Below are 26,427 nucleotides of genomic sequence, written 5' to 3'. Positions count from 1 at the left end.
GGGCTGCGCTGGGGCGGCGCGGCCGTTCCTCACCTGATTGTCCATGGCTGGCGCCCCGCCCCGCCCCCGGGCCCCGCGTCGCTCGCCGCCGCCGCCGCCGCTCAGCGCCGCCCCGCCGCCCTCATTGTCTGTCAGGCGCCGCCGCTGCCGCTCCCGGCCGCCTGCCCGCCCGCCAGCCCCGCGGAACCGGAAACCGCCGCCAGCCCGGGTCGCGCACCGACCGCGGGCCCCCGCCGTCTACTCGGGCCAGCCGCCCGGACTGACAGACGTCTGGGCCAATCGACGATACGGGCAGCCACTCGTGGGGTGGGACTTCCGGCCTGGTGGGGGCCTGCCGGGCTGCGGTCCGAGGGACGAAGCCCGCAGCCAATGGGAGGCCCGGACCGGAGGGGCGGGAGGAGGGAGGGAGGGAGGCGCGAGGCTAGCCCAGCAGAAGGGAGCGCGAGGTGTGCGCCGCACGTGGAGGGGGGCGGGGGCGGGACGAGCGCGCCGCGCCTGCGCACTGTAGTCCGCAGGGGGGCGCTACCCGGTGGCCCGAGCACCCCTGGGGCCCGAGCCTCCCTGGGCCCGAGCTGAGCTGGCGGTTGGAACGCTGGAGAGGCATCCCCTAGGACATTTTTGTTTCCTAGCCACGTGTTGCTACTGTGTGATGGAATGAGCTCTGGGCTCTGGAACTACAGATTAATTTTACAATCCTGGATCTCTATTATGGTTCACTCCCTTCCTCCCCCAAGGGTCAGTTTGCATCAGTAAAATGGGGACTATATCACAGTACCTTTTGATGATAGTTCATGCTAGTCTGAATGATACAAATCTGATACCGGCTACATTGACATAACCAAGACATTCTCAATTTATTCCCGAAAATTATCATGCCAATCCCTCCAAAAACCGATTTTTAATTTACCCATGAATATATACCTTCACTGTGACTTGTAAACTGTTTACATCGGACGTAAACGTATCGCCCCATCTTTTTCATGATCTTGTAAGCCACTTTTCTTGTGGACATTAGGACTTCTGCCTGCGATTTGGGGCCCCTTGTGCAATTATTTTAAATTCCTTCTATAAGATTAAAAATCGGGGTTTTTTGGTTTGTTTGGGTACCCCCCCACCACCACCACATTTCTTTCATTTAAGTGTCAGGCTCAGTGGTAGAAATTAAAAAATCCGCCTGCTAATGTAATAGGAGACGCAGGAGATGTGTGTTCCATCCCTGAGTCGGGAAGATCCCCTCGGGAAGGAAATGGCTACCCACTCCAGTATTCTTGGCTGAGGAATCCCGTGGACAGAGGAGCCTGGCGGGCTTCAGTCCACAGGGTCACAAAAAGCAGGAGGCAACTGAGCATGCTCGCAAAATATTTATTAGGTTGTGTGGCCGGTGCTTTGCGATGAAGAACGTCGGAAAATCAGTTACTTTGGAATTAAAAGAAGCCCAGATAAGAACTAAGAGAGTCAGTGTCATAGTACATAGTAACACCGTACTTTTAAACCTAGGGCAGGGCCACCTGGGGTGGTGGTTGTTGTTGTTGTTGTTTTGGTGGGGGGGGTTGGCGGTCATACTGAGAAAATAAGCAACAATAATGCTAAACAATGATGCCAACCAATAATAATGTTATTAATAAAAGGATGACAGAAAAAAAACAGCAACACTGTTTTGAAACCCCTAATGAGCTAATCATTGCAGATGACAGTCGACCATTAACTGATAAGTCCGTGGGAGACTGGAGAGTATAACATCATGTCCACCATGACCTCTTCACAGATTGCCTGCTAGATGCAGAGGGAAAAAATTGATGTTCCCATGGAAGCATCATATTGTCGCCAGCTTAGTTCAGTGACCACTTTTAGCAGCAGAGCAGTGGGATAAACAGATGATGAACTCCTGCTAGGGTGCAGTGGGCAATACACAACACCAAAGAAGAAGTTATTCTTGCCCCAAATATTTAATTTGAATCATACCTTTAGTTCCAGTTTACAAAGGAAACACACAGGGTATGTGATCATGGGAGGTGACACTATGAGAAGAAATCAGGCAAGGAATTTCCCTGGTGGTCCAGTGGTTAAGACTCCGGACTTTCACTGCAGCGGGATGTGAGTTCAATCCCTGGTTGGGGGTACTAATGTCCCCAGATGTCACACATGGTGCAGTGAAAAAAATAGAAAACAAAGGAAGAAGAAGCAGCAATCGAACAAATTCAGAAGGTGAAACTCTTAACAGTCTGGGAGAAAAGACATGAGAACCATTCAGAGTTCAAAGAGATGGTGTCACAACCAAATGCAATGTAAGGTCCTTCATTGGATCTTAGCTTTGAATAAACCAGCTGTGTCACTGGGGAAATTTGAACTTGAATTGGATTATATTTCAACTTGTAATTGGTTAGGTGTGATCATGGAATTACAGTTGTGTAGAAAAATTATTTACTTTTTAAAGCTGCACAGGGCTAAAATGCCACCAGGCTAATTGTCTTTAAAACACATTAATTTGAAAACTAAAAAAAAAAAAAAAAAAACTAGACGAAAATATGGCAAATGTTAAGAACTGTTTAATCTAAGTGATGGGCATATAGGATTTCATCAAACTGATCTCTATACTTTTCTGTATATGGGAAGCTTATATAATGAAAAGTAAACATGTTGGGACCTCCCTGGTGGTCTAGTGGTTAAGAGTCACCTGCCAATGTAGGGGACACAAGTTTGATCATTGGTTGGGGGAACTAAGATCCCATAGGCTGAGGAGCAACTAAAGCCCTTGTGCCACAAGCCCATGCTCGGCAACAAGAGAAACCAGTGCAACAAGAACCCCATGCACTGCAATTAGAGGGTAGCCCCCAATCACCACAACTAGAGAAAGCCCACTTGAAGCAACGATGACCCACAGCAGGCAAAAATTCATTCATTCATTCAAAGTTAGAATAGTAAAGTAATTTTAAAGTGTAAATATGTTGAATTCCCTGGTGGTCCAGTAGTTAGAATTTCATGCTCTCACTGCCAAGGGCCTGTGTTCAATCCCTGGTACAGGAATTAGATCCCATAAGCTGCACAGCCCAGTCAAGTGTGGTCAAAAAAGAAAAAAAAAAAAAAAAAAAGCATCCATTGCCTAAAACTGAACAACTGTTTTCCTTCCTTGAGGAGGTAAGCAGAGTGCTGCTCCATTTTCTCATTAATATGGCCATATCCTGGTCAACACCTGCTGTATACAAGCTCCAGAGGATGAATTTTAAACTCATTTAATCATCGCAATATGAAGAGGTAGGTGTTGTTGACCCCATTTTACAGGTGAGGAAACCGGAGCTCAGATGAGGTTATTGCATTGTCCAATGTCCCATGTCCAGTATATGCCAGAGCCAGGGACCCACGGAGAGTCCAGACCTACATATCTGCCACCTGTGTCTTAGTGCCTGCTTAGTAGGCGGGCGCTACCAGCAGCCTCCCCGACGAGAGCATCTCTACATGTTTCCTGAGTAAGGAAATCAAAGAAGACTTCCTGGTAGGGAGGGAGTAGGATTGAGGCTGAGACTTGAATGGCATTGAAGGTGAACCCTTGATTTCTTTCAGAGGAAGGTACAATGTTTAGATATTGTTACAAGCTGCTGAAGCCGAACCTCCAATACTTTGGTCACCTGATGCGAAGAGCTGAAGCACTGGAAAAGACCCTGATGCTGGGAAAGACTGGAGGCAAAAGGAGAAGAGGACAGCAGAGGATGAGATAGTTAGATAACACCACCAACTCCATGGACATCAATTTGAGCAAACTCCAGGAGATAGTGGAGGACAGAGGAGCCTGGTGTGCTACAGTTCAAGTGGTCACAAACAGTCAGACACAAACTTAGTGAATCAGCAGCAACAACAAAGTTAGAAGTTGGCATTGTACACAAAGTTGCTCTGGTTGTCGTCTGCTGTATAAAAAACCACCCTAAGCTGAGTGACTTGGAACAACACTAAACACTTGTTGTTGGGACCCAGGCACCTTCAGAGATTTTGGTTTCATTCATTTGAAGTAAGAAAGGGCCAGGTCACCCATCCCCCCTTCTGGAAATTCAGCTGGGGGTTCTCTTGTGCAGACTGGGTCAAGAATTACTGAGTTGCAGTTAATAACACTTCTGTTGTTATTGTATCTAATTTTTGTGATTATTTTTGATCTGTGACAAAGGACTTCTGGAAGTGACACATTTTTTCCTACCTACATCAGTGTGCCTGAAGGGAGTAGATTTAAAGAAAAATTTAAAGCAAATAGTAATTTGAGCAGAATGCATGATTGATAACCCAATGGCTCAGTGAGTCAAGAATCCACTTGCAATGTAGGAGACACAGGAGACTCAGGTTTGATCCCTTGGTCGGGAAGATCCCCTGGAGGAGGAAAATGGCAACCCATTTCAGTATTCTTGCCTGAAAAATCCCATGGACAGAGGAGCCTGGCGGGCTACAGTCCATAGGGTCACAGAGATTCAGATACAACTGAGAAACTATGCATGCGTGCATGATTGACACATGTTATCCAGATGTTACAAGCACCTGCAATTTGGGCAAGTCTTGGCAGAAACGGCTTATCTCTGCCCCTCATGATGTGAACTCACTGAGGCTGAATGAAGAACCTCTCCAACACAACTCACTCATCACACCGGGAAGTTGGTGCCAGCTGTTGGTTCTTCTCCATGTGGGCTCCTGCACTTGGTGGCTTGGAATTCCTCACAGCATGGTGGTGGCTGGGTCCCAAGAGTGGGTATCCCCCCCAAAATAACAGACAGCTGCATTGCCTTCCATGAACTAGCCTCAGAAGTCACATGGAGTCACTTCCACCATACTCTAAGCCCACCCACATTCAAAGGCTCCTTCATGGGACTTCCCTGGTGGTCCAGTGGCTAAGGTTCCACGCTCCCAATGCAGGGGGCCCAGGTTCAATCCCTGGTCAGGAAACTAGATCCTATTGCTGCAACAAAAGAATTTGCATGCCACAACTAAAGATCCCACATGCTGCAACAAAGATCAAAATATCCCATGTGCCACAAGACCTGGTGTAACCAAATAAATAAAAATAAGTGCTTAAAAAAAAAAAAAAAAAACTTTAAAAAGGACTCCATAGAGGAGCATAAAGGTTATGGGTATAGTCCAGAAGGTCGGAAAGAGACACGACTGAAGTGACTTAGCACTTAGCACTTAGCACTCGGATAGCTGACTTACAATATTAGTTTCAGATGTATAACATAGTGATTCAATATTTTTATAGATTATACTCCATATAAGATTATGATAAAATATTGGCTATATTCTCTGTGCTATATATTACATCCTTGTAACTTTTTTTTACATCTAGTAGCTTGTACCTCTTAATCCCCTTCACCTATTTTGGCTCTCCTCACCTTTCTTCTGGTAACCACCAGTTTTTTATCTGTATCTCTGCCCTCTTCCAACATGTCTTTAAAATCAGTTGGGTAAAAAAAAAAAAAAAAAAAAAAAAAATCAGTTGGGTAAACAACAAGCTCCTATTGTATAGTACAGAGAACTATATACAATATCTTGTGATAAGCCATAATGGAAAACAATTTTTAAAAGAATATATATATATATATATATGCATGTATGTATGTATGCATGTATGTCTAACTGAATCATTTTTATATAGCAGAAATTAATACATTATAAATCACCTATATTTCAATTAAAATTTTTAAAAAATCAGCTGGAGATTCTATGTGCAGACTGGGCTAAGAATCACTGAGCTGCAGTTAATAATTTTTTGTTGTTACTGTATCTAGTTTTATGGTTATTTTGTATCTGTGACAAGTGACTTTTGGAAGTGACACAATGTTTCCTACTCAAATACATCAGTGTGAGCAAAGGGAGTAGATCTAAAGAAACAAAAGCAGAGAGCAATTTGAGCACTTGGCAGAATGCATGAGTGATACATGTCATTCAAATTTGTTACAAAGAGTGAAATTGAAGCAGGACTCCCACAGGTAGAATGTAACGTTTTGGAAGTAGTGAGTTTAGCTCGTCTGTAACCGAACTGCTGTATTAGGTCTCTATCGCCCTCTAGTGTTCCAGTTTACTTGCACCCAAAGGGAGCGCTTGGCATTAACTACACTATCTTTCTTTCACCTTTTAGGTGCTTCAGCCCTCCCAGACTTTTTTTGGAACCCTCTTTCTGGCCTCCTGACCCGAGGCCAACTACTACAGAATGTTTCCTGTACCTCCCAGTTTCCTGCCAGCCACAAATGTACACACAGCCATTCACAGCAATGCTGAATAAGACCAAGCTGGAGCAGAGTCCAATGGGGATGTCAGAGACCTACCCCAGATTAATTTCAAATCAGAGCAGACCTTAAATGTCATACAGAGGCACTTGGCCCTTATCCCACAGGCAGTGGGGAGCCATGAATGGTTTTGGGTGTGTGCGTTAGTCACTTAGTCGTGTCCGACTCTTTGAGACCCCATGAACTCTAGCCTGCCAGGCTCCTCTATTCATGGGATTCTCCAGGCAAGAATACTGGAGTGGGTTGCTACTTCCTTCTTCAGGGGATCTTCCTGACCCGGGGATCAAACCCAGGCCTCCTGCACTGCAGGCAGATTCTTTACCATCTGAGCTATAGAGAAGTCCCATGAATGGTTTTGAAGCAGACCCAAACTATGTGCCACAAGGCATTTCCCCAGAAAAGGCTGCTACACTGGACATTTGCAATGTTTCCTCTCTTAGCATCATTCTCCTTTAAAAGATATATATTTATTTCTTGGCTGCACTGGGTCCTCACTGCCGAGCACTGGCTTTCTCTAGTTGCAGTAAGTGGGGGCTACTCTTCATCGCAGGGTGTGGGCTTCTCATTGTGGCGGCTTCTCTTCTTGCAGAGCTCAAGCTGTAGGTGCCTGGGCTTTGATAGTTGCAGCACATGGGCTCAGGAGTTGCAGCTCCCAGGTTCAAGAGCACAGGTTCAGTAGTTGTGGTGCACAGACTTAGTTGCTCCATAGCATGTGCAGTCTTCCCAGACCAGGGATCGAACCTGTGTCCCCTCTATTGGCAGGTGAGCCGGACCACTTGACCACCAGGGAAGCCTCTCTCCTTTTTATTTCTCCCTGGCAACAGTCCTCGATCCGAGGGCTCCCCCTGGGGGCCAATATGAACGTGTATGCTTTTAAATGGCAGCCCCTCTGGAGAAGGACAGGCACGGGCTTAATATTGGACTTCAACTCCTACTTGTTCCCTCTTCCCCCCAGATCAGTCATAGTCAGATTGAGGCTCCCCTTCCTCTGCAGAGGAATCACATACCCAAGTCTGGCTAATCAAACAACTGCATCCTCTGGCTACTGGAATTGATTGGGGGGAGGCGGGACATGACCTAACACCAGCCAAGACCGACTCTGGGAGCTTTATTAAATTTTAACTGAGGTGAAATTTACCTAACCCAGAACTAATCAGAAACTCTACTTAAGTGTACAATTCAAAAGCAACTAGAGCCTTACCAGCGTTGGGTAACCATTGCCTCTATCTAGTTTTCCAAGACATATTCTTCACCCCAAAAGGAAACGCTATACCAATGAGCACTCACTCCCCATTTCCTCCTCTCAGCCCCTGTGTGCATGTGTGCTAAGTCACTTTAGTCATATCCAACTCTTTGTGACCCCATAGACTGTAGCCTGTCAGGCTCTTCTGTCCATGGCATTCTCCAGGCAAGAATACTGGAGTGGGTTGCCATGCCTTCCTCTAGTGGATCTTCCCCTCCCAGGGATTGAATCCGAGGCTCATGTCTCCTGCATTGGCAGGCAGGTTCTTTACCACGAGTGTCCCCTGGGATGCCCCCTCTCAGCCCCTAGCGACCACTAATCTGATTGATTTTTTCCCTTGTGGATTTATCTGTTCTAGACATTTCACAACATGAAATCATAGACTATGTGCCCATTGGTGTCTGACTTTTCACTGAGTGTAACATTTTCAAGCTTCATCCATATTGTATCACGTGTCAGTGCTTCATTCCTTTTTAAGGCAGAATGATATTCCATTGTACGGATATACTACTTTCGTTTATTCACTGATTAGCATTTTGGTTATTTCCACCTTTTGGCTCTTATCAATAGTGCTGTAATGCTATTTACAATATCTAGAACATGGAAGCCACCCAGAGGTCCATCAACAGATGAATGGATAAAGTTGTGGTGCATATATACAAGGGAATATTACTCAGCCATAAAAAGGGATGAATTTTAGTCAGTTCTAGTGAGGTGAGTGAACCTAGAGCCTGTTATACAGTGTGAAGTAAGTCAAAAGGAGAAATACATACTGTATATTAATGCATGTATATTGGATCTAGCAAGATGGTACTGATGAACCCATTTGCAGGGCAAAATGGAGACAAAGACATAGAGAACAGACATGTGGACGCAGTGGGGGAAGGAGAGGATGGGACAAATTGAGAGAGTAGCTTGGAAACATAGACATTACAATATGGAAAATAGCTAACTGGTGGGAAGTTTCTGTATAACGCAGGGGCTAAACTTGATGCACTGTAACATCCTGGAGAGGTGAGATAGGGTTGGGGGTGGGAGGGCTCAAGAGGGAGGGGACACATGCATACTTATGGCTGATTCAAGTTGCTGTATGGCAGAAACCAATACAACATGGTAAAGTAATTATCTTCCAGCTAAATTTTTAAAAGAGAATAATATATATAACTGAATTATTTGCTATAGAGCAGAAATTAACAAAACATTGTAAATCAACTATACTTGAATAAAATTAATTTTTTAAAAAGAAAAAACGGTGCTGCAATGAACATTTCTGTACAAATATTTCTTTGAATACCTGTTTTCAGTTCTTTGGTCTATATGCCTAGGAGTGGAATTGCTGGATCACATGGTGACTCTGTTTAACTTGTTAAGGAACTGGTAAACTCTTTTCCACTGCTGTGGTACCATTTTACATTCCTACAAGCAACCCACAAGGGTTCCAGTTTCTCCATGTTCTCATCAGCACTTACCTCCGGGCTTAAAAAAAAAAAAGAAAATTATGGCCAACTTAGTGGATGTGAAATGGTATTCATGGTTTTGATTTGCATTTTCCTACTAGACTAATGATGTTGAGCATCTTTTCATGTGTTCTTGGAGCTTCAGTGTATACTTCTGATCTTGGAAGGCTATAAGCCTGGTGCTGCTTGCAACCACTTCCCACCCATGAGGTACTCCAGGACAGAGAAGCTCAGCCATAGTGGCATCATTTGAAGCCTGAAAGTGAAAGTGTTAGTCACTCAGTCATGTCCCACTCTTTGCATCCCTGTGGACTGTCACTGCCAGGCTCCTCTGTCCTTGGGATTCTCCAGGCAAGATTACTGGAGTGGGTTGCCATTTCCTTCTCCGGGGGAATCTTCCTGACCCTGGGATCAAACCTGGGTCTCCCTCATTGCAGGCAGATTCTTTACTGTCGGAGCCAACAGTAAAGCCTAGATCCAGCCATACCTGCAGTCTGATCTCTAACTTCAAAAGTATATGTGCTGATTATCATTTTGTCATTCCAGCCAGTTAAGAGCTGAACATTTTGTCCTTTGCCACCATTAGTCCTCCATGATGGAGACGGGGGCTTGCCAAGGCCCCATGGTGAGTTAGAATTACAAACTGGATGATTCCCTGGTCCTCCTTCCAACCTACTCACTGCCTCCATGCCCCAACAGGAGGCTATATGGAGTGGTCAGCAGGAGCCAGAATTTGGGGACAAATCGTGGTCATGTATTTAGAGATAGAGACAAGGGGAGTAGGAAGTGGATGCTTTTCTATGACACCTGTGATTCCCTCTGCCCAGAATGGTCTTGCCCAGCTCTAGGTATGGCTGGCTCCCTCCTCACTGAGGGCTCAGCTGCAAAGTGCACTTCCCAACTGGTCACACATATGAAAGAGCTGCTCCCCCACCCCATGATCTTTGAGAACATCACCCTGCTTTATCTTTTTTGCAGCACCCATCCGTGACTGCAATTGCCTCTTTTATATTTATCTAAAGTGTGCCTCCTCATTAGGGCAGGTACTTTGCATTTCTTTGTTGTCTTATATGAGGACTGATGTCAAACATATAGTAGGAACTCAGTATATAGTTGTTGTATCTGAGGACTCCTGTCAAACATATAGTAGGAATTCAGTATACAGTTGTTGAAGAGATGGATGAATGACTGAAGGAAGGAAGGAACAGGTGGGGAAATAGATGAATGGAAGGGTGATTGAATGAACTGGATGGACAAGTGAAAAGATGGCTGAATATGGATGGATGGATGGATGGATGAAGGATGGTTAACAGTTGAATACATGGATGGATGAAGAATGATTAATGAATGGTGAAAAGATGAATATATGGATGCATGAAGTGGATGAGTAGATGGATGGATGGATGGATGGATGAAGGATGGTTAACATTGGATACAGGAATAGATGTAAGAATAATGGATGATGGAAGGATGGATAATAAATATATGGATGTATGGATGAATAGATGGATGCATGGATGGTTGAATGAATGGATGATACATTAATAAATGGTAGATAAAAAGACAGATAACAAATAAAAGAGTAAAACAATGAATGAATGAACTATCGGATGAGTAACCTAAAAGACAGATGGATGGTTCAATGGAGAGTTCAAAAGAATGGATGGCTGGATGAATGGACAAACAAATTAAAGGATGAGTAGATGGGTGAATGTTTGCCAGACCCCATTCTAAGAACTTTACATATGTTATCTTGTTTTATCTACACAGAAATCTAAGGAAGGAAGGAATGCTTTACAGACAAGGTCCTTGAACTTCAGAGGTAGAGGGGGAAAAAATCACTTCCCTCAGAAAATACAAGTAGGAAATGGTGGAGCAAGATTCAAATTTACATCTGCCTGACTCCAAACTCTGAGCTCTTAACCATCATGGAAACCACCCTTCTCCCTCTCTCCTCTCACTTTGAGAGCCTGTACCAACTACCATGGGCTTCCCTGCTAAAGAATCTGCCTGCAATGCAGGAGACTTCAGTTCGATTCCTGGGTTGGGAAGACCCCTGGAGAAGGGATACGCTACCTACTCCAGTATTCATGGGCTTCCCTGGTCGCTCAGATGGTAAAGAATCCACCTGCAATGTGGGAGACCTGGATTCAATCCCTGGGTTGAGAAGATCCCCTGGAGGAGGGCATGGCAACCCACTCCAGTATCCTTACCTGGAGATTCCCATGGACAGAGGGGCCTGGTGGATTACAGTCTATGATGTCATGAAGAGTGGGACACGACTGAGCGGCTAAGCACAGCACACAGCAACCAGCCACCGCAGCGCTTGTCCTGATGCCCCGACAGCACCCATGTCACCCAGTACAGGCCTCCATGAGGCTCCAACGCTACCAGCCCCATAAGTCCATGTGAGCATGTGAGGACCCCTGAGATCTCTGCATGCACATGAAGTCACTTCAGTCATGTACAAACTCTTTGAGACCCCACAGACGGTAGCCTCCCAGGCTGCTCTTGTGCATGGGATTTCCTAGGCAAGAATACTGGAGTGGGTTGCCATTTCCTTCTCCAGTGGATCTTCCCGATGCAGGGGATAGAATTTGCGTCTTCCATCTCCTGCGTAGGCAGGTGGGTTCTTTACCACTAGCACACATGCTTGAGTGTAAGGTGACCAGAAAACATGCCCATTCTCTAGGCTGCCTCCCAAGTATCAGTGACACTGCACAGCCAAAGACAGGTCTGAAGAGTGTTACAGTGACCACCACTGTTTATAAGATGCCCAGGGACCAAGCCCCAGCCTGAGGTCATTCCCAGTGGCTGCCACAGAAGCACAGCCCTTCAGTGATCCAGCCTCACCAGGTCGTGTGAAACAGTGAACCTGGAAGAGGAAGTGAAAGAGAATGGGGGCGGGTCATGGAGGGGAGCTCCAGGGTTATCAGACCACAGCACAGAGAGGTGATGAAGTCCACCCCCTGCCTCGGTATGGGGGCGCGGAGGACCAGGATGATGGGGAGAGGGAGCCGGAGGGCAGAACTGCGAGTGTCTCTCAGTCTCCCAATTCAAGCCGCTGTCCTCGGTGGGTACGTAGGTGTTGGGTGATCAAGAAGCCCTGGCGGACCTCAGCAGCTCTTGTGGTCATCACCCATCTCCACGTAGGGCAGCCCCACGGGCCAAGTGTCCCGAGGCCAGTAGCGGACTCTGATGGTTTGGTCCGGCATCTCGTATGCGGAATCCACCATAGCCAGGATGACCATTCCATAGGGGAAGGTGAAGCTGATGAGTACATGCCTGGGTGACAAAGTGGAGAGGGGGAAAAGACGCCCCAGTAGTCAGCTTGATGGCCCCAGCCCCACCTCTCCTGACCTCTCCTGGATCCTGGCCATCGAAAGGGATCTCCTGGCCACACACCCCCCCAAAACATACACACACATCCCAGTATCTGTGCCTGTCCCCGCTTCCCCCAGGCTCCTGCTCCAAACTCTGGCATCTGAGATTTTCTGCTTCTAGGACCCAAGTGAAAGTGTTAGTTGCTCAGTCATATCTGACTCTGCAACGCCATGGATTGTAGCCTGCCAGGCTCCTCTGTCTATGAAATTCTCCAGGCAAGAACACAGGAATGGGTTGCCAAGTCCTTCTCTAGGGAATCTTCCTGACCCAGGGATTGAACCCAGGTCTTCCACATTGCAGGTAGATTCTTTACTGTCTGAGCCACCAGAGAAGCCCCTAGAGCCCAAGACCATAGGGTAAATGCTTACCAGATGCTGTGCAGGTAGGAGAAATTAATCCATTGCCAGAAACTGCAAAACAGGCGGTCACTGATCCAGCTAGTAAGGGCGAGAGCCCATATAACCGTGGAGACCTCAATCAGATGCCGGAGCTCCTTATTTTTGGTCCTAGGGAGGGAAGAAGGGAGATCAGAGACTCAGCTAGCAGAGCCCCAGGAGGCTGATGGGAAATTCCTCCATTCCAGGAGAGGAGGCTCGGAGGAGGGAAGGATCAAGGGGGCAAGGTGCGGGAGGGGCCAGACCCATGCTAACACGTGGGGACCACTTACAAGATACTGGGTCCTCACAGCAATGTTATTGTTCCCATTTTGTGGATGAGAAAACGGAGGCACGTGAGAGTAAGTATGCCCCAGCCCCCACCCCAAGGTTATGCAGCCGGTATGTGGGGTCTGCATCAGGTTTATCAGAATACAGAAGCCGCAGCCAACAAGCCTTTCTGTGTTTGTGCTTTGGGGTGTAAGTGTATGTGCTCCTGCGGGCTGGTGCATGAGAATTTATGTCTACGTAGCTCTGAGAATATGTGTGGATGTGTGTGGGAGGGTGTCCCATGACATGGGACAACTCAGGATTACAATATGTGTTTCCCCAACAGCAGAACTAACCCAATGTCTCTTGGGAAAGAGCTTATGAGAGATTAATGAGGTAATAACTCCTTCATGGGTAAAAGTGCAAGCCCTGCCTGCTAGCCTAAAAGGGGACAGTCTGAACACCAAAACAAAACAAAACCACAAACATAAGAATTGGTAAAATCTGAGTACAGATGGTAAAGAATCTGCCTGCCAATGCAGGAGACACAGGTTCAATCCCTGGGTTGGGAAGATTCCCTGGAGAAGGAAATGGCAACCCACTTCATTATTCTTGCCTGGGGGAATTCCATGCACAGAGGAATCTGGTGGGCTACAGCCCATGGGGTCACAGAGAGTCAGACATGACTGAGTGATTTAGCATGTACACACACACGTAATTACACAAGATGCTGCCTCTGGGGGAGGTGGGGAGAATCTGGGTGAAGTGTACACAGGACTCTGTACTATTTTTGCAGCTTCCTCTGAGCCTGTAATTATTTCAAAATAAAAAGTCAAAAATATAACATAGTGATTGCAATGAATTGAAACACTTTAGAGATAAAAGTCCATGAGTTCATGTTTTAAAAAAAAAAAAAAAAAAAAAAAAACAACTTTCATTGGTCCTTACCAGAGATGACTAAGGCACCAACTTGCTGCTCTGGAAATTAATTTTTAAAAGGGAAAGAATTAATGCCCTGTCCTGTCTTTCCTGTCCAAACTGTATTTCAAGGTTGATGGGCAAACATTCTTCTGTCTGTCTGGGTGGACTCCAGATAATTAATGCAGAAGGAATAACAGAATCTGAAAATCACCCTTTTGCACCCTCTAAGGAGATCACGGGTGGAGACAGCATGAAATGGCTGCTGAAATCATTAGGGGAAAGGTCTGTAGAAAACTTTATAATGAAGGATCTGGATGACACCATCTGAATCCACAGATCAAACACAATGGCACTAAATGTAGGACGACCACTCATTATGAGGTCTTAATGGGCTGGCACAAGCAGCACGCAGTGCCACACATGAAGTGAAAAAAAAAGTTAAAGCTAAAACTAGATCTATTAATTTACAGAGGAAAAAAAAAAAAGGAAACAGGTTGAAAGACACCACAGGAAGTAGTTGACCAAATCCAAAATTCAGGATGTCCTACAGGACAAATCTTTGAGTCTGTTATCAAACCAGAGGCATGAAGAAAGAGGAAGGGAGGAAAGGACTGCTATAAAAGAAGGAAGACCTGAAGACTGTGTTTATCTTCTGATTGAAACAAGACCAAGTACAAGAAGACGTCTTTGGGAAACTGAGGAAATGTCAGTGCAAACTGGGTATTATTTATAGATGCATCTAAGGAAGCATCTTCCATTCGTCTCTCTAGATCCTTCTCTACCTTTTTCCACCCAGCCCTGAGCCTCAAGGGGTGGCAGGGTATGGGGTAGGGGAGCTGAGTTAGGTGGACCTGGAAATATATATTCCAACAGTACCCTCCCTCCACCATTTGACTCCTTGCTGGGGCTCCCCATTGGTCAACCCAACTGGAAACCATTGACCTACCCAACTGGAAACCATTGGCCAACCCAAATGAAAACCATTGGCCATCCCAGCTGGAAACTGTTGGCCAACCCAACTGGAAATCATTGACTTACCCAACTGGAAGCCCAAGGATAAAGGCTTGGCCCTTATCCTGGATTTGGCCCATACAACCTTCCTTTGGGATTGGCTCAGGCTGACTGTAACCAACTGGAGGTCACAGCTCTGGCCAAGAAGACTCTCTCTGCTACCTCTCTCCTTCCAGATTCTTGCAATCGCTCCTTTCCATCACTCCCCATCCCAGGTCTCCTGATGATCATGGAGTCCCACTGTTATTAACAGAAGGATTCTAAATGATCTCTAGTGATATTCCCACAGTCTGCCCTCTCCTTTGTAAACAACCCTTTTATACAACTCTCCTTAAATGGCCCCATTTGGGAGTTCCTTCTCTAGCCTGCCAAGACATAGCATGGGTTAAAAATGGTAGTTTTTTATCAAGAGAGTGAAACCCTGAACAATTAATGGGTGACATTATACAAAATCTAGGGGGATAGAGAATGCAGGTTGAGGACCTCCCTGGTGGCCCAGTGGTTAGGGCTCTGAGCTTCCAATGCAAGGGGTGCAGGTTCCATTCTTGGTTGGAGAACTAATATCCCACATGCCATGTGGCCAAGAAGAAAAAAGGAACATAGGTTGGCAACATGCTGTTGGGGCTGGTTTATGGAGGTTTATGATACAATGCCCTCCACTTGTATGTGTGTTTGGATGTTTTCAGAGAAGAAGGACAAACTCTGTCTTAGGTTTCAAATCCTGGTCCTGCCCCTAGCTGGCGAACGATCCTGGGGAAGGGAACATGGTGAGATTTTTCTTTGGCGGGTTGGTGTGGTTCTTGGAAGAGAAAGGGGCGCCACCTCTCTGGGCACCTGCAGTCACACCCACTTCTTATACTCCTGGACCACGATGTAGACAATGTGCAAGCCAATGGCGTTTAGGGCGTATGCGTTGATCGTGGGCTTCAGGAAGGACAAGAAGGTACTGACCAGGGTGATGGTGACGATCAGTGAGATGTACCAGGACCTGGAGGAAGAGAAGGGCTCAGCTGTGGCGGGCAGGGGCAGGGTGGTTGAGGGGTATTCCTGTGGGGTTTGGGTAGTCACATGGAAATCTCATGGCTGAGATGGATGAGAAAAGTGAAGGGGTTCTGAGAAGCCCAACTGAGCTCAGAAAAAGGTCTTAAGACTCCCAGGTGGGCTCAGTATAAAAGGTCAGGTGAAGGTCCCAAGGCCTAGGTAAATTCAGGCAAGAGTCTCAGGTGAGCCAGGTGGGATAAGGAAGGAGCACCAGGTAAATAATATTAGGAGAGAGGTCCTGAAGGCTTGGGGTTACCCGCTGGCTCAGTGGTAAAGAACCCACCTGCCAATGCAGGAGACCCGGCTTCCACCCCTGGGTCAAGAATATCCACTGGAGAAGGAAATGGCAACCCAACCCAGTATTCTTGCCTGGAGAATCCCATGGACAGAGGAGTCTGGTGGGCTACAGTCCATAAGGTCGCAAAGAGTCAAACACAACTGACTGACTGACAAGCAGCAACAGCCTGGAAGGCTCAAGTGGGTCAAACAGGGTCAGGAGAGAGATTCAGATGGGTCTCAAGTCAACAAAAAGGGGGCCCAAGAAGATCCAATGAAAGATGCCAGAGAGACCAGGTGACAGACTCGGGGAAGAGGCCTCGGACCCCAGGTAAGCTAAGGCATGGGGTCCTGGGATGCCCTGGAGAAGGAACTGGCAACCCACTCCCGTATTCTTGCCTGGAGAAGCCCATGGATAGAGGAGTCTGGTGGGCTACAGTCCATGGGGTCGCAAAGAGTCAGACACAACTGAGCACACACGTGCCTGGGACCCCAAAGTAGGCTCAGAAAGGCTCTGGAGAAGGTCTCAACTCTCCAGGTGGGATAAGAGGAAGAATAAGCAGGTGGGTAAGGGGACAACAGAGGACGAGATGGTTGGATGGTATCACCAACTCAAAAGATGTGAGTTTGAGCAAACCTGAGGAGATGGTGAAAGTCAGGGAAGCCTGGGGGGCTGCAGTCCATGGGGTCACAAAGAGTCAGAAATGACTGAGTGACTGAACAACAAGGGGATGACTTCCAGGGGTCCCAAGGATGCTCAGAAGGGGGGTGCCTGGAAGTCCGGTTAGGTCAGACAGGGTCAGGAAAAAGTCCTGGGGTATTGAGGGGAGGGACTCCAAAGAGGGCCTGGAGGATAGACGGGCTCCGGTAGGATTGACAGAGGGCCGACCCCTGCCCTACCTGTTCTGCCCTAGGAAGGTGGGGAAATAGCAGCGAGGCAACCATATGCTGTAGCCGCTGGCCAGCAGCCACAGGATAGCGATCTCATCCAGCATCTGGCCCAGAAAGCTGAGCGTCATGTGAAAGTACATGGAGAACAGTCCTGGAGGGAGAGACAAAGGCAGGTGGTCAAGGGTGTCATCCCTCTTGCTCCCCACCGCCCCCCCACTGTCCCAATGTCCCCACCTACCTGTGATTGTGAAGAGAATAAAGAGCACATAAATGCAGCGGGAGCGTTTCTGGATATATGGGCGCATCAGAAATGTCATGAGGGGCCCAAAGATGAAGAAGGTGATATTGCTGAACTGGAGAAGGAAGGAGAAAACATGGTGAGGGGTTGTCAGACAGGGGGAGGCTGAGCACGGTGGCCCTCAGTCATTACCCAACTGGTCAGCAGCCATCTTTCAGGCAGTTAACCAACCCAGGGTCTAGCCATCTTTCAGCTGACCAGTCAACCACTCACTGGTAGATCCATCACTCCATCCATTACTCTGTGGGCTCACTAATTTATTCAATGCACATGGTGAAGACTATCTACTAACATTTTCCTTTCAGCAACAGTGTCCCCCAGGTTTGAGCTGGGCATCCAACTACTCAACTAAAGACTATATCCCCCAGCCTTCCTTGCAGCTCACTGTGGCCTTGTGACCTGCTCTAGCCCATGGGATAGAACTGTAAATGAATCTACTAATATAACTTCCAGGTCAGTTCGTGAGAAGCTGCTTGAGCCTTGCTCTCTACTTCCTATGGACTGAAATGCAAACATAGTGGTCATGAACTGGCCTTGGCCTTGTAGACAAGGAAAGACAAAGCAATACCCTAGTGACTCACTTCTAAAAAATAGCCTGAGGGGACTCCCCTGGCAGTCCAGTGGTTAAGAATCCACATGGCAATGCAGGGGGCTTCCCTGGTAAAGAATCTGTCTGCAATACAGGAGACCTGGGTTCAATCCCTAGGTCAGGAAGATCCCCTGGAGACGGGAATGGCTAACCACTCCAGTATTCTTGCCTGGAGAATCCCATGGACAGAGGAGCCTGTCAGGCTACAGTTCATGGGGTTGGGAAAGAATCAGACAGGACTGAGCAATTAACACCTTCACTTGCAATGCAGGGGACATGGGTTCAATTCCCAGTCAAGGAACTCAAATCCCACATGCAATTAAGCCCCCACATCTACTGAGCCTGCACACTACAAGTAGAGAGTCCATGTGCTTTAACAAAAGATCCTGCATGTCAGAACTAAGACTGTGACTAAGACTTAACTCAGCCAAATAAATAAGTACTGAAAAAGTAAAGAAATACAGGGAGCAGGGACTTCTCTAGTGGTTCAGTGGCTAAAACTCTGCACTCTCAATGCAGGGGGTCCGAATTCTATCCTTGGTCATAGAACTAGATTCATCTTGCCACAACTAAAGATTCTTCATGCTACAACTAAGACCTGAAGCAGCCAAATTAAAAAAAAAAAAAAAAACAACACAGCACAGTGGTGGGTTTGGAGAAAATCATTCACCTGATACAAGGTCAGCATCTACTAGCCTAGGTCCTGGTCACCTGTTCAGGTTCCCAAGACAGGAGCCCTCCTGATTCCAGGAGAACCCAAAGCTCTCCTGGGACAATGATGGAATCAGCTCAAAGGTCACCATTTAAGAGCCCAGCCTTGGCAAACTGGTTTCCCAGCCCGTGGTCCCACCCGTGTCCTTGTTTTCCATGCCAAAGCCTCTGATGTTCATCAATGGACAAGGTCAAACGCATCTCCAGGAGGGTCACCCAGTTCACAGCGGCTATCCTAGAACACAGAGATCCCCCCCTTCCCAACTTGCCCTGTCTGTATCACAAGACCTTACCCCACTGGAATAGATACCCAAGCCAAAGAAGGATATCAGACTTTTCTCTTTTAGGAATTTGAAACTTGGAGCAGGCACAAAGCCTGGGGGTCACCAAGATCGAGTTGCATCATTGACAACTCTCTACAGAAGCCCTGGGATATTGTTGTGATATTTAAGATGTGATAACCATTTTGCCACCCATGAAAAGACAAGGCTGAGAACAAAAAAGTGAATGCTTGAGGACAGTATTTGCACATCTGCTGAATCCTGCAGACCTACTGTCGGTCCCAGCCTTCCTAAAACAACTCATCTTTCCTCTTTTTTTATTGCTATATTTTATTTATTTTTTCATTTATTAGTTGGAGGCTTATTACTTTACAATATTGTAGTGGTTTTTGCCATACATTGACATGAATCAGCCATGGATTTACATGTGTTCCCCATCCTGAACCCCCCTCCCGCCTCCCTCCCCATCCCATCCCTCTGGGTCTTCCCAGTGCACCAGCCCTGAGCACTTGTCTCATGCATCCAGCCTGGACTGGCGATCTGTTTCACACTTGATAATATATATGTTTCAATGCTATTCTCTCAGATCATACCACCCTCGCCTTCTCCCATAGAGTTCAAAAGTCTGTTCTATACATCTGTGTCTCTTTTTCTGTCTTGCATATAGGGTTATCATTACCATTTTTCTAAATTCCATATATATGCGTTAGTATACTGTATTGGTGTTTATCTTTCTGGCTTACTTCACTCTGTATAATGGGCTCCAGTTTCATCCATCTCATTAGAACTGATTCAAATGTATTCTTTTTAATGGCTGAGTAATATTCCATTGTGTATATGTACCATAGTTTTCTTATCCATTCGTCTGCTGATGGGCATCTAGGTTGCTTCCATGTCCTGGCTATTATAAACAGTGCTGCGATGAACACTGGGGTACACGTGTCTCTTTCAGTTCTGTTTTCCCATCTTCCCATTTTTTAACACATCTCACTATCTTTCCAATATTCTCTCTTTCCCCCTCTTGTTTGTTTCTTTGTTTGGGTTGTTGCTTAAGTTAGTTTCTTTTTAATTGAAGTACAGCTTATTTACATTGTTGTGTTAAATTCAGGTGTACAGCAAAGTGATCCAGTTATACATATATTTGTTCTTTGGCAGATTCTTTTCTATTATAGGTAATTACAAAATTCTGCATGTGATTTCCTGTGCTATACAGTAGGTCCTTATTTATCTATTTTATATACAGCAGTTTGTATCTGTTAATCCCAAGTTCCTGGTGTATCCACCCTCTTTGGGAACCATAAGTTTGTTTTCTTTATGTTTTGTAAATACATTCACTTGTATTATTTTTTAGATTCCACATGTAAGTGACATCATGATATTTGTCTCTGTCTGACTTACTTCACTTAGGATGATAATCTCTAGGTCCATCCATGATGCTGCAAATGGCAAAGTTTCATTCTTTTTTTAAAATTTTATTTATTTATGGCTGTGCTAGGTCTTCAGTGCTGTACGCAATGGGGGCTAGTTGTAGTGAATAGGGGCTACTCTTCAATACGTGCACAAGCTTCTCGTTGCAGTGGCTTCTCTTGTTCCTGAGCACAGGCTCTAGGTGTGTGTGCAGCTTTAGTTGCAGCACATGGGCTTAGCTGTGCCACGGCATGAGGGATCTTAGTTCCCTGACCAGGGGTCAAGCCCACACCCCCTGCATTGGCAGGCAGACTCTTAACCACTGGACCACCAGGGGAGTCCTGTTTCATTTGTTTTTATGGCTGCATAGCATTTCATTGTATATATGTTCCACGTCTTCTTTACGCATTCACCTGTCAAAGGACATTTAGGTTGTCTCCATGTCTTGGCTATTGTAACAATGCTACTATGAACACAGAGGCGCATGCATCTTTTTGAATTAGTGTTTTTATCTTTTCAAAAGACATATGCCCAGGAGTGGTAAGGTAGCTCTCTACAGGCTGAGCCCCATGAATCCATCAACAGTGGTATATTAGCTAGGGTTCTTTCGTAGCAAGCAGCAGAAAGTGATTCTGGTGAACTTAAACTATAAATATAAATTGTATGTGTGTGTGCATGTGTGTGGTTATTTATTTAATTGAGCAAATTATTTATTCATGTATTTGTTCATTCATTAATTTATTACAAGGAGCTAAATAATTAAAGGAAAATTGCAGAGGACAAGAAAACCAGAATAACTTTGGCCCTTTAATAGACAATCTCTCCAGGGGGCAATTTTGGGTATGAATGAAATGAACTGTGTTCAGTCCTTCTGTGCAAGCCCAAACTTCAAATTCTGGAGAGTGAGGACGTCCCTGGTGGTCCAGTGGTTAAGAATCCACTTTGCAATGCAGGGGAAGCAGGTTCAGTTCCTGATTGGGAAACTAAGATCCCACATGCCACACAGCGACTAAGCCAATGTGCCAAAACCATGGAGCCCATGCATCACAACCTCAGAGTCCATGAGCTGCAACACAAGATCCCACATGCTACCACTAAGACCTGACATAGCCAAGTTAAAAAAAAAAAAAAAATGTCTGGAGAGTGTAGCCTGGGCCACATCTGATCCTCGGAGGAGACTACTTTGAGTGACCATCCCACCAAGAACATAACCAGGTGGCTGATGAAGGGGAAATGGAGCCATGGATACTGAATGGGCAAAAACCCCACACAAATCTGATGTCCCCTCCATCTTCAGCCACATGCCAGTCCTTGGGGAAACCAAGCGTGCCTGAAGATGCTGAACCATCCAGCCTCTCAAACTCTTAAGCCTCCACTTAGAACACATCTGTGATTCCCATACATCAAAGCCAGATTCTTTAACTTGGCTTACACGCTCCCTCCATAACTACCTTTCCCCACCTTCAGCTGTACAATCAGGGTGGAAAGAATAACTCAGCTCCTCCAAAGGAGTCATACTTTACTTCTTACCTCCTGGAGTTCGCACAGACTCTTCCCACTGCCTGTAAGGCTCTCATTCCCACGCAGGCCTCTGTGCCAGCCCAACTACTCTGTATTTAGCCTGGGGATTGCTTTCTTCCTAAAGCTTTCCTAAGCCCACCAGGCAGGGTCAGGGTGGTATTCCTTTGTGTCCCATGCAGTCCCACGTTCCTGACCCTGGTCTCGCTGTTCTGAAACTATCTGGGTCTCCTGCTACATCTAGTCTTGAGAATAGGGATTGTGGTTTCCCCCTTCTCCATTATAACCTCAGGAGCCAGTATACAGTACAAAAAAGTCTTAATGAATGACCCAGATAACCATGATGGCATGGAGTCAAACATCCTACAGTGTGAAGCAAGTGGGCCTTTGGAAGCATTACTATGAACGAAGCTAGTTGAGGTGATGGAACTCCAGGTAAGCTATTTTAAATCCTAAAATATGCTGGTATTAAAGTGCTGCACTCAGTATGTCAGCAAATTTGGAAAACTCAGCAGTGGCCACAGGACTGGAAAAGGTCAGTTTTCATTCCAATCCCAAAGAAGGGCAATGCCAAAGAATGTTCAAACAACTGTACAACTGCACACATTTCACATGCTAGCAGTTATGCCCAAAATCCTTTGAGCTAGGTTTCAGCAATACGTGAACCTAGAACTTCCACATGTACAAGTCAGGTTTAGAAGAGGCAGAGGAACCAGAGATCAAATCGCCAACATCTGTTGGATCACAGAGAAAGCTGCTTCTGCTTCTGCTTCACCGACTATGCAACAGCCTTTGTGTGGATCACAACAAACGCAAAATCCTTAAAGAGATGGAAATACCAGACCACTTTACCCGTCTCCTGAGAAACCTGTATGTGGGTCAAGAAGCAACAGTCACAACCTTACATGGAACAACTGACTGGTTCAAAATTGGGAAAGGAGTATGACAAGACTGTATATTGTCACCCTGCTTATTTAACCTCTATGCAGATTTCACTATGCAAAATGCTGGGCTGGACGGATCACTAGCTGGAATCAAGACTGATGGGAGAAGTATCAACAGCCTCAGATACGCAGATAATACCATTCTGATGCCAAAAACTGAAGAAGAACTAAACAGCTTCTTTTTTTATAAAAAAATTATTTATTTATGGCTGTGCTGGATCTTTGTTGCTGCATCTGGGCTCTTTCTCTAGTTGTGGTGCACAAGCTTCTCATTGCAGTGGCTTCTCTTGTTGCAAAGCAAGGGCTCCAAGCACGGGTTTCAGTAGTTGTGGCCTGTGGGCTTCCAGGATCTAGAGCACAGGCTCAATATTTGTGGTGCACTGGCTCAACTGCTCCCAGGCGTGTGGGATCTTCCTAGATCAGGGATCGCACCTGTGTCTCCTGCATTGGCAAGGGAATTCTTCGCCACTGAGTCACCAGGGAATCCCTAAACAACTTCTTAATGAAGGTGAACGAGGAGAGTGATCTCCTATTGACTGGCTCTCAAAACAGTTCAAATGAATTTACCTGTCGCACACGGGAAAACACTTGGCAAGGACGTGTCTCTGGTGGCCCAGTGGTTAAGAATCCACCTGCCAATGCAAAGGACATGGGTTCAATCCCTGGCCCGCGAAGATCCCACATGCTGAGGGGAAACTAAGCCTGAGTGGCATCAAGTTAACTGCGCCCACATAACCTAGAGCCCATTCTCCCCAATAAGAGATGCCCACACACGCCACATCTAGAGAAGGCCTGGGCACTGCAACAAAGCCCCAGCTCAGTCAAAAAAGTAATGAATTTTAAAAAATACTTGGCAGAGGGTCCTGCATCTAGAAAGTTCTGAACAGAAGGCGCTATAACTGTTACTTTCCAATCTTTTGAGCATGTGACATCACAGGTTGTTCTTAATCCTCACACACCCATCAAGACCAGGGTTTCTAGTCCCTGTTTGGCAATGAGGAATCTAAGTCTCAGAGAGGAGGAGTGATTTCTCTGAGGTTGCACAGCTCTGAAGTTTGCTTTTACCCCATGCTTTGAAAGATAAGATGGGAGTTCCCTGGTGGTCCAGTGACTAAGAGTCTGCGCTCCCAATGCTGGGGGCCCAGGTTCCACCCTTGGTCAGGGAACTCGATCCCACATGCCACAGCTAAAGATCTCACAAGATTCAGCTAAGACCCAGTGCAGCCAAACAAATAAACAAAAAAAATTTTTTTTAATTCAAAGAAAAACAGGACTAGATGTATGGTGATGACTAAAGGGGGGCTCCCCTGTTTCCTGGATGTGTCATCTAATTTCTCTGAGTCCCCCTTTCATGCACCAGTAAAATAAGAGAGAATCATCAATGCTGTCTAGGTTTTGATGATCCTCTCCTATTTTACTGTAAACCTGCTGCAGCTGTAAACCTAGACAGTATATTAAAAAGCAGAGACATTACTTTGCTGACAAAGGTCCGAATAGTCAAAGCTATGGTTTTTCCAGTAGTCATGTACAGATGTGAGAGTTGGACCCTAAAGAAGGCTGAGTGCTGAAGAATGGATGCTTTTGAACTGTGGTGTTGGAGAAAACTCTTGAGAGTCTCTTGGACAGCAAGGAGATCAAATGAGTCAATCCTAAAGGAAATCAACCCTGAATATTTATTGGAAGGACTTCTATGGAAGATGAAGCTCCAATACTTTAGCCACCTGATGCAAAGAGCTAACTCATTGGAAAAAACCCTGATGCTGGGAAAGACTGAAAGCAGGAGGAGAAGGGGACAACAGAGATGAGATGGTTGGATGGCATCACTGACTCAATGGACTTGTGTTTGAGCAAGCTCCAGGAGATGGTGAAGGACAGGGAAGCCTGGCGTGATGTAGTCTATGGGGTCACAAAGATTTGGACACGATGAGTGACTGGACAAGAACAACAGCAATGCTACCACGAAGGCTGTTGGTAAGGTATGAGGGGGGCATGAGTCCAGGCATTGAAAAGCTACCTTGCTGGGGACATGGTTTCAGCTCAAGAAATAGTAAAGGTTGCTGCTGCTGCTCTTGTTATTGTTGAAGGAGATAATAACAGCAGGCTTATTATTGGTACAGATGCTCCAAGATCAGCTGCCTGCAGAATGAAGGCAGGGGCTCTGAATGTTCTTGAGTGTGTAGAATGAGGACACAGCGATGGGCGGTGCCTGTGACTAATAAGCTCCAAGTGGCTCCGGAGTCTCTGATAGAATCAGAGCCCAAGTTTCCCAATCACTGGCCCCACCCAGACTCCAAGAGTTGGGCGAGGCACCCACCCGAGATTATGGCCAGTCCTGAGCTCTCACACACGTGAGCTGGACTGCTTGGGTCCCAGCCCCAGAAGGTGACTTCACCTCAGTTCAGTCATTCATTCACTCATTCATTCGCTCAGCTACCATCCACCCCTTCAGTACTGTCTGTGTGCTCAAGGACATTGTTGTTGTTCAGTCACTAAGCTGTGCCTGACTTTCTTCAACCCCATGGACTGCAGAGCGCCAGGCTCCTCTGTCCTTCGCTGTCCCCCAGAATTTGCTCTAACTCATGTCGATTGAGTTGGTTATGCCATCCAACCATCTCATCCTCTGTCAATCCCCTTCTCCTCTTACTTTCACTCTTTCCCAGCATCAGGGTCTTTTCCAATGAGTTGGCTCTTTTCATCAGGTGCCCAAATTATTGGAACTTCAGCTTCAGCATCAGTCCTTCCAATGAACATTCAGGGTTGATTTCCTTTAGGATTGACTGGTTTGATCTTGCAGTCCAGAGGACTCTCAAGAGTCTTCTCCAGTCTCCTGCATCAGTAGGTGGATTTTATTTTATTTTTTTAACCATCTGAGCCATCAGGGAACCCTCCCTTCAAGAATATTACCAGTGTCTGAAACAAAGTCTCTGGGACTTCCCTGGTGGTCCAGTGGTTAAAACGCCACACTTCCACTGTAAGAGGCATGGGTTTGATTCCTGGGCAGGGAACTAAGGTTCTGCATGCCACATGGCATGGCCAAAAAAAGAAATTAAAAAACCCCAAAGTCCCTCCCTTTATCAGGTATCCAGTCAGAGTTTGGGGGTTATTCTGTGCCTCATTTTCCTTCTCTATAAAATGTAGGCCTTGGGACTTCCCTGGTAGTCCAGTGGTTAAGAATCTGCCTATCAGTACAGGAGTTCAATCCCTGGTCCAGGAAGATCCCACATGCTGAGGAGCAATTCAACTTGTGCGCCACAGCTACTGAACCCACATGCCCTAGAGCTGGTTGCTCCGCAGGAAGAGAAGCCACTGCAACGAGAGAGTAGCCCCCAGTTGTCACAACTGGACAAAGCCAGAGCAGCAGCGAAGACCCTGTGCAGCCAAAAATAAACAAATATTAAGGAAAAAACCCCACAGACCCTATCTCTGAGCACCACGGTGAGGATTAGAGAACTGAGTGCTGCAAGACCGGGGGGGTTGGCAGTTTCATTCACTGCTGCCAGCCCCCAGTGTCTAGAACAGTGCCTGGCATGCAGTAGGTGCCCAGGAAATTTTTGTAG

General features: G+C 46.3%; 2 protein-coding genes across 5 annotated transcripts in view; both read right to left on the bottom strand.

Annotated features, from left to right (window-relative positions):
* Nucleotides 1–224, bottom strand: part of MLLT1 (MLLT1 super elongation complex subunit) — a 63,511-nt gene extending 63,287 nt beyond the window's left edge. Inside the window, exon 1 of the mRNA XM_065917942.1 lies at nucleotides 34–224. Within this exon, the coding sequence (XP_065774014.1) occupies nucleotides 34–45 (12 nt within the window). The 5' untranslated portion in view covers nucleotides 46–224. The remainder of the gene's footprint in view (nucleotides 1–33) is intronic.
* A 6,690-nt stretch (nucleotides 225–6,914) lies between these two features.
* Nucleotides 6,915–26,427, bottom strand: part of ACER1 (alkaline ceramidase 1) — a 57,774-nt gene continuing 38,261 nt past the window's right edge. For 3 of the 4 annotated variants that reach the window (XM_065917938.1, XM_065917940.1, XM_065917937.1), the window contains exons 2-6: nucleotides 17,361–17,475; nucleotides 17,132–17,273; nucleotides 15,765–15,902; nucleotides 12,707–12,844; nucleotides 6,915–12,239 (exon numbers count right to left, since the gene is read on the bottom strand). In XM_065917938.1, the coding sequence (XP_065774010.1) occupies nucleotides 12,071–12,239; nucleotides 12,707–12,844; nucleotides 15,765–15,902; nucleotides 17,132–17,273; nucleotides 17,361–17,439 (666 nt within the window). In that variant the 5' untranslated portion in view covers nucleotides 17,440–17,475 and the 3' untranslated portion in view covers nucleotides 6,915–12,070. Of the gene's footprint in view, nucleotides 12,240–12,706; nucleotides 12,845–15,764; nucleotides 15,903–17,131; nucleotides 17,274–17,360; nucleotides 17,476–23,437; nucleotides 23,503–26,427 lie in introns of all 4 variants that reach the window. The other variant, XM_065917939.1, reaches the window with a different exon arrangement.

This window comes from Muntiacus reevesi, chromosome 1, assembly GCF_963930625.1.
Source record: "Muntiacus reevesi chromosome 1, mMunRee1.1, whole genome shotgun sequence".
Classification (NCBI taxonomy): Eukaryota; Metazoa; Chordata; class Mammalia; order Artiodactyla; family Cervidae; genus Muntiacus; species Muntiacus reevesi.
The sequence above is the reverse complement of the archived record's forward strand: the minus strand, read 5'-3'. Positions and strand labels throughout refer to the sequence as shown.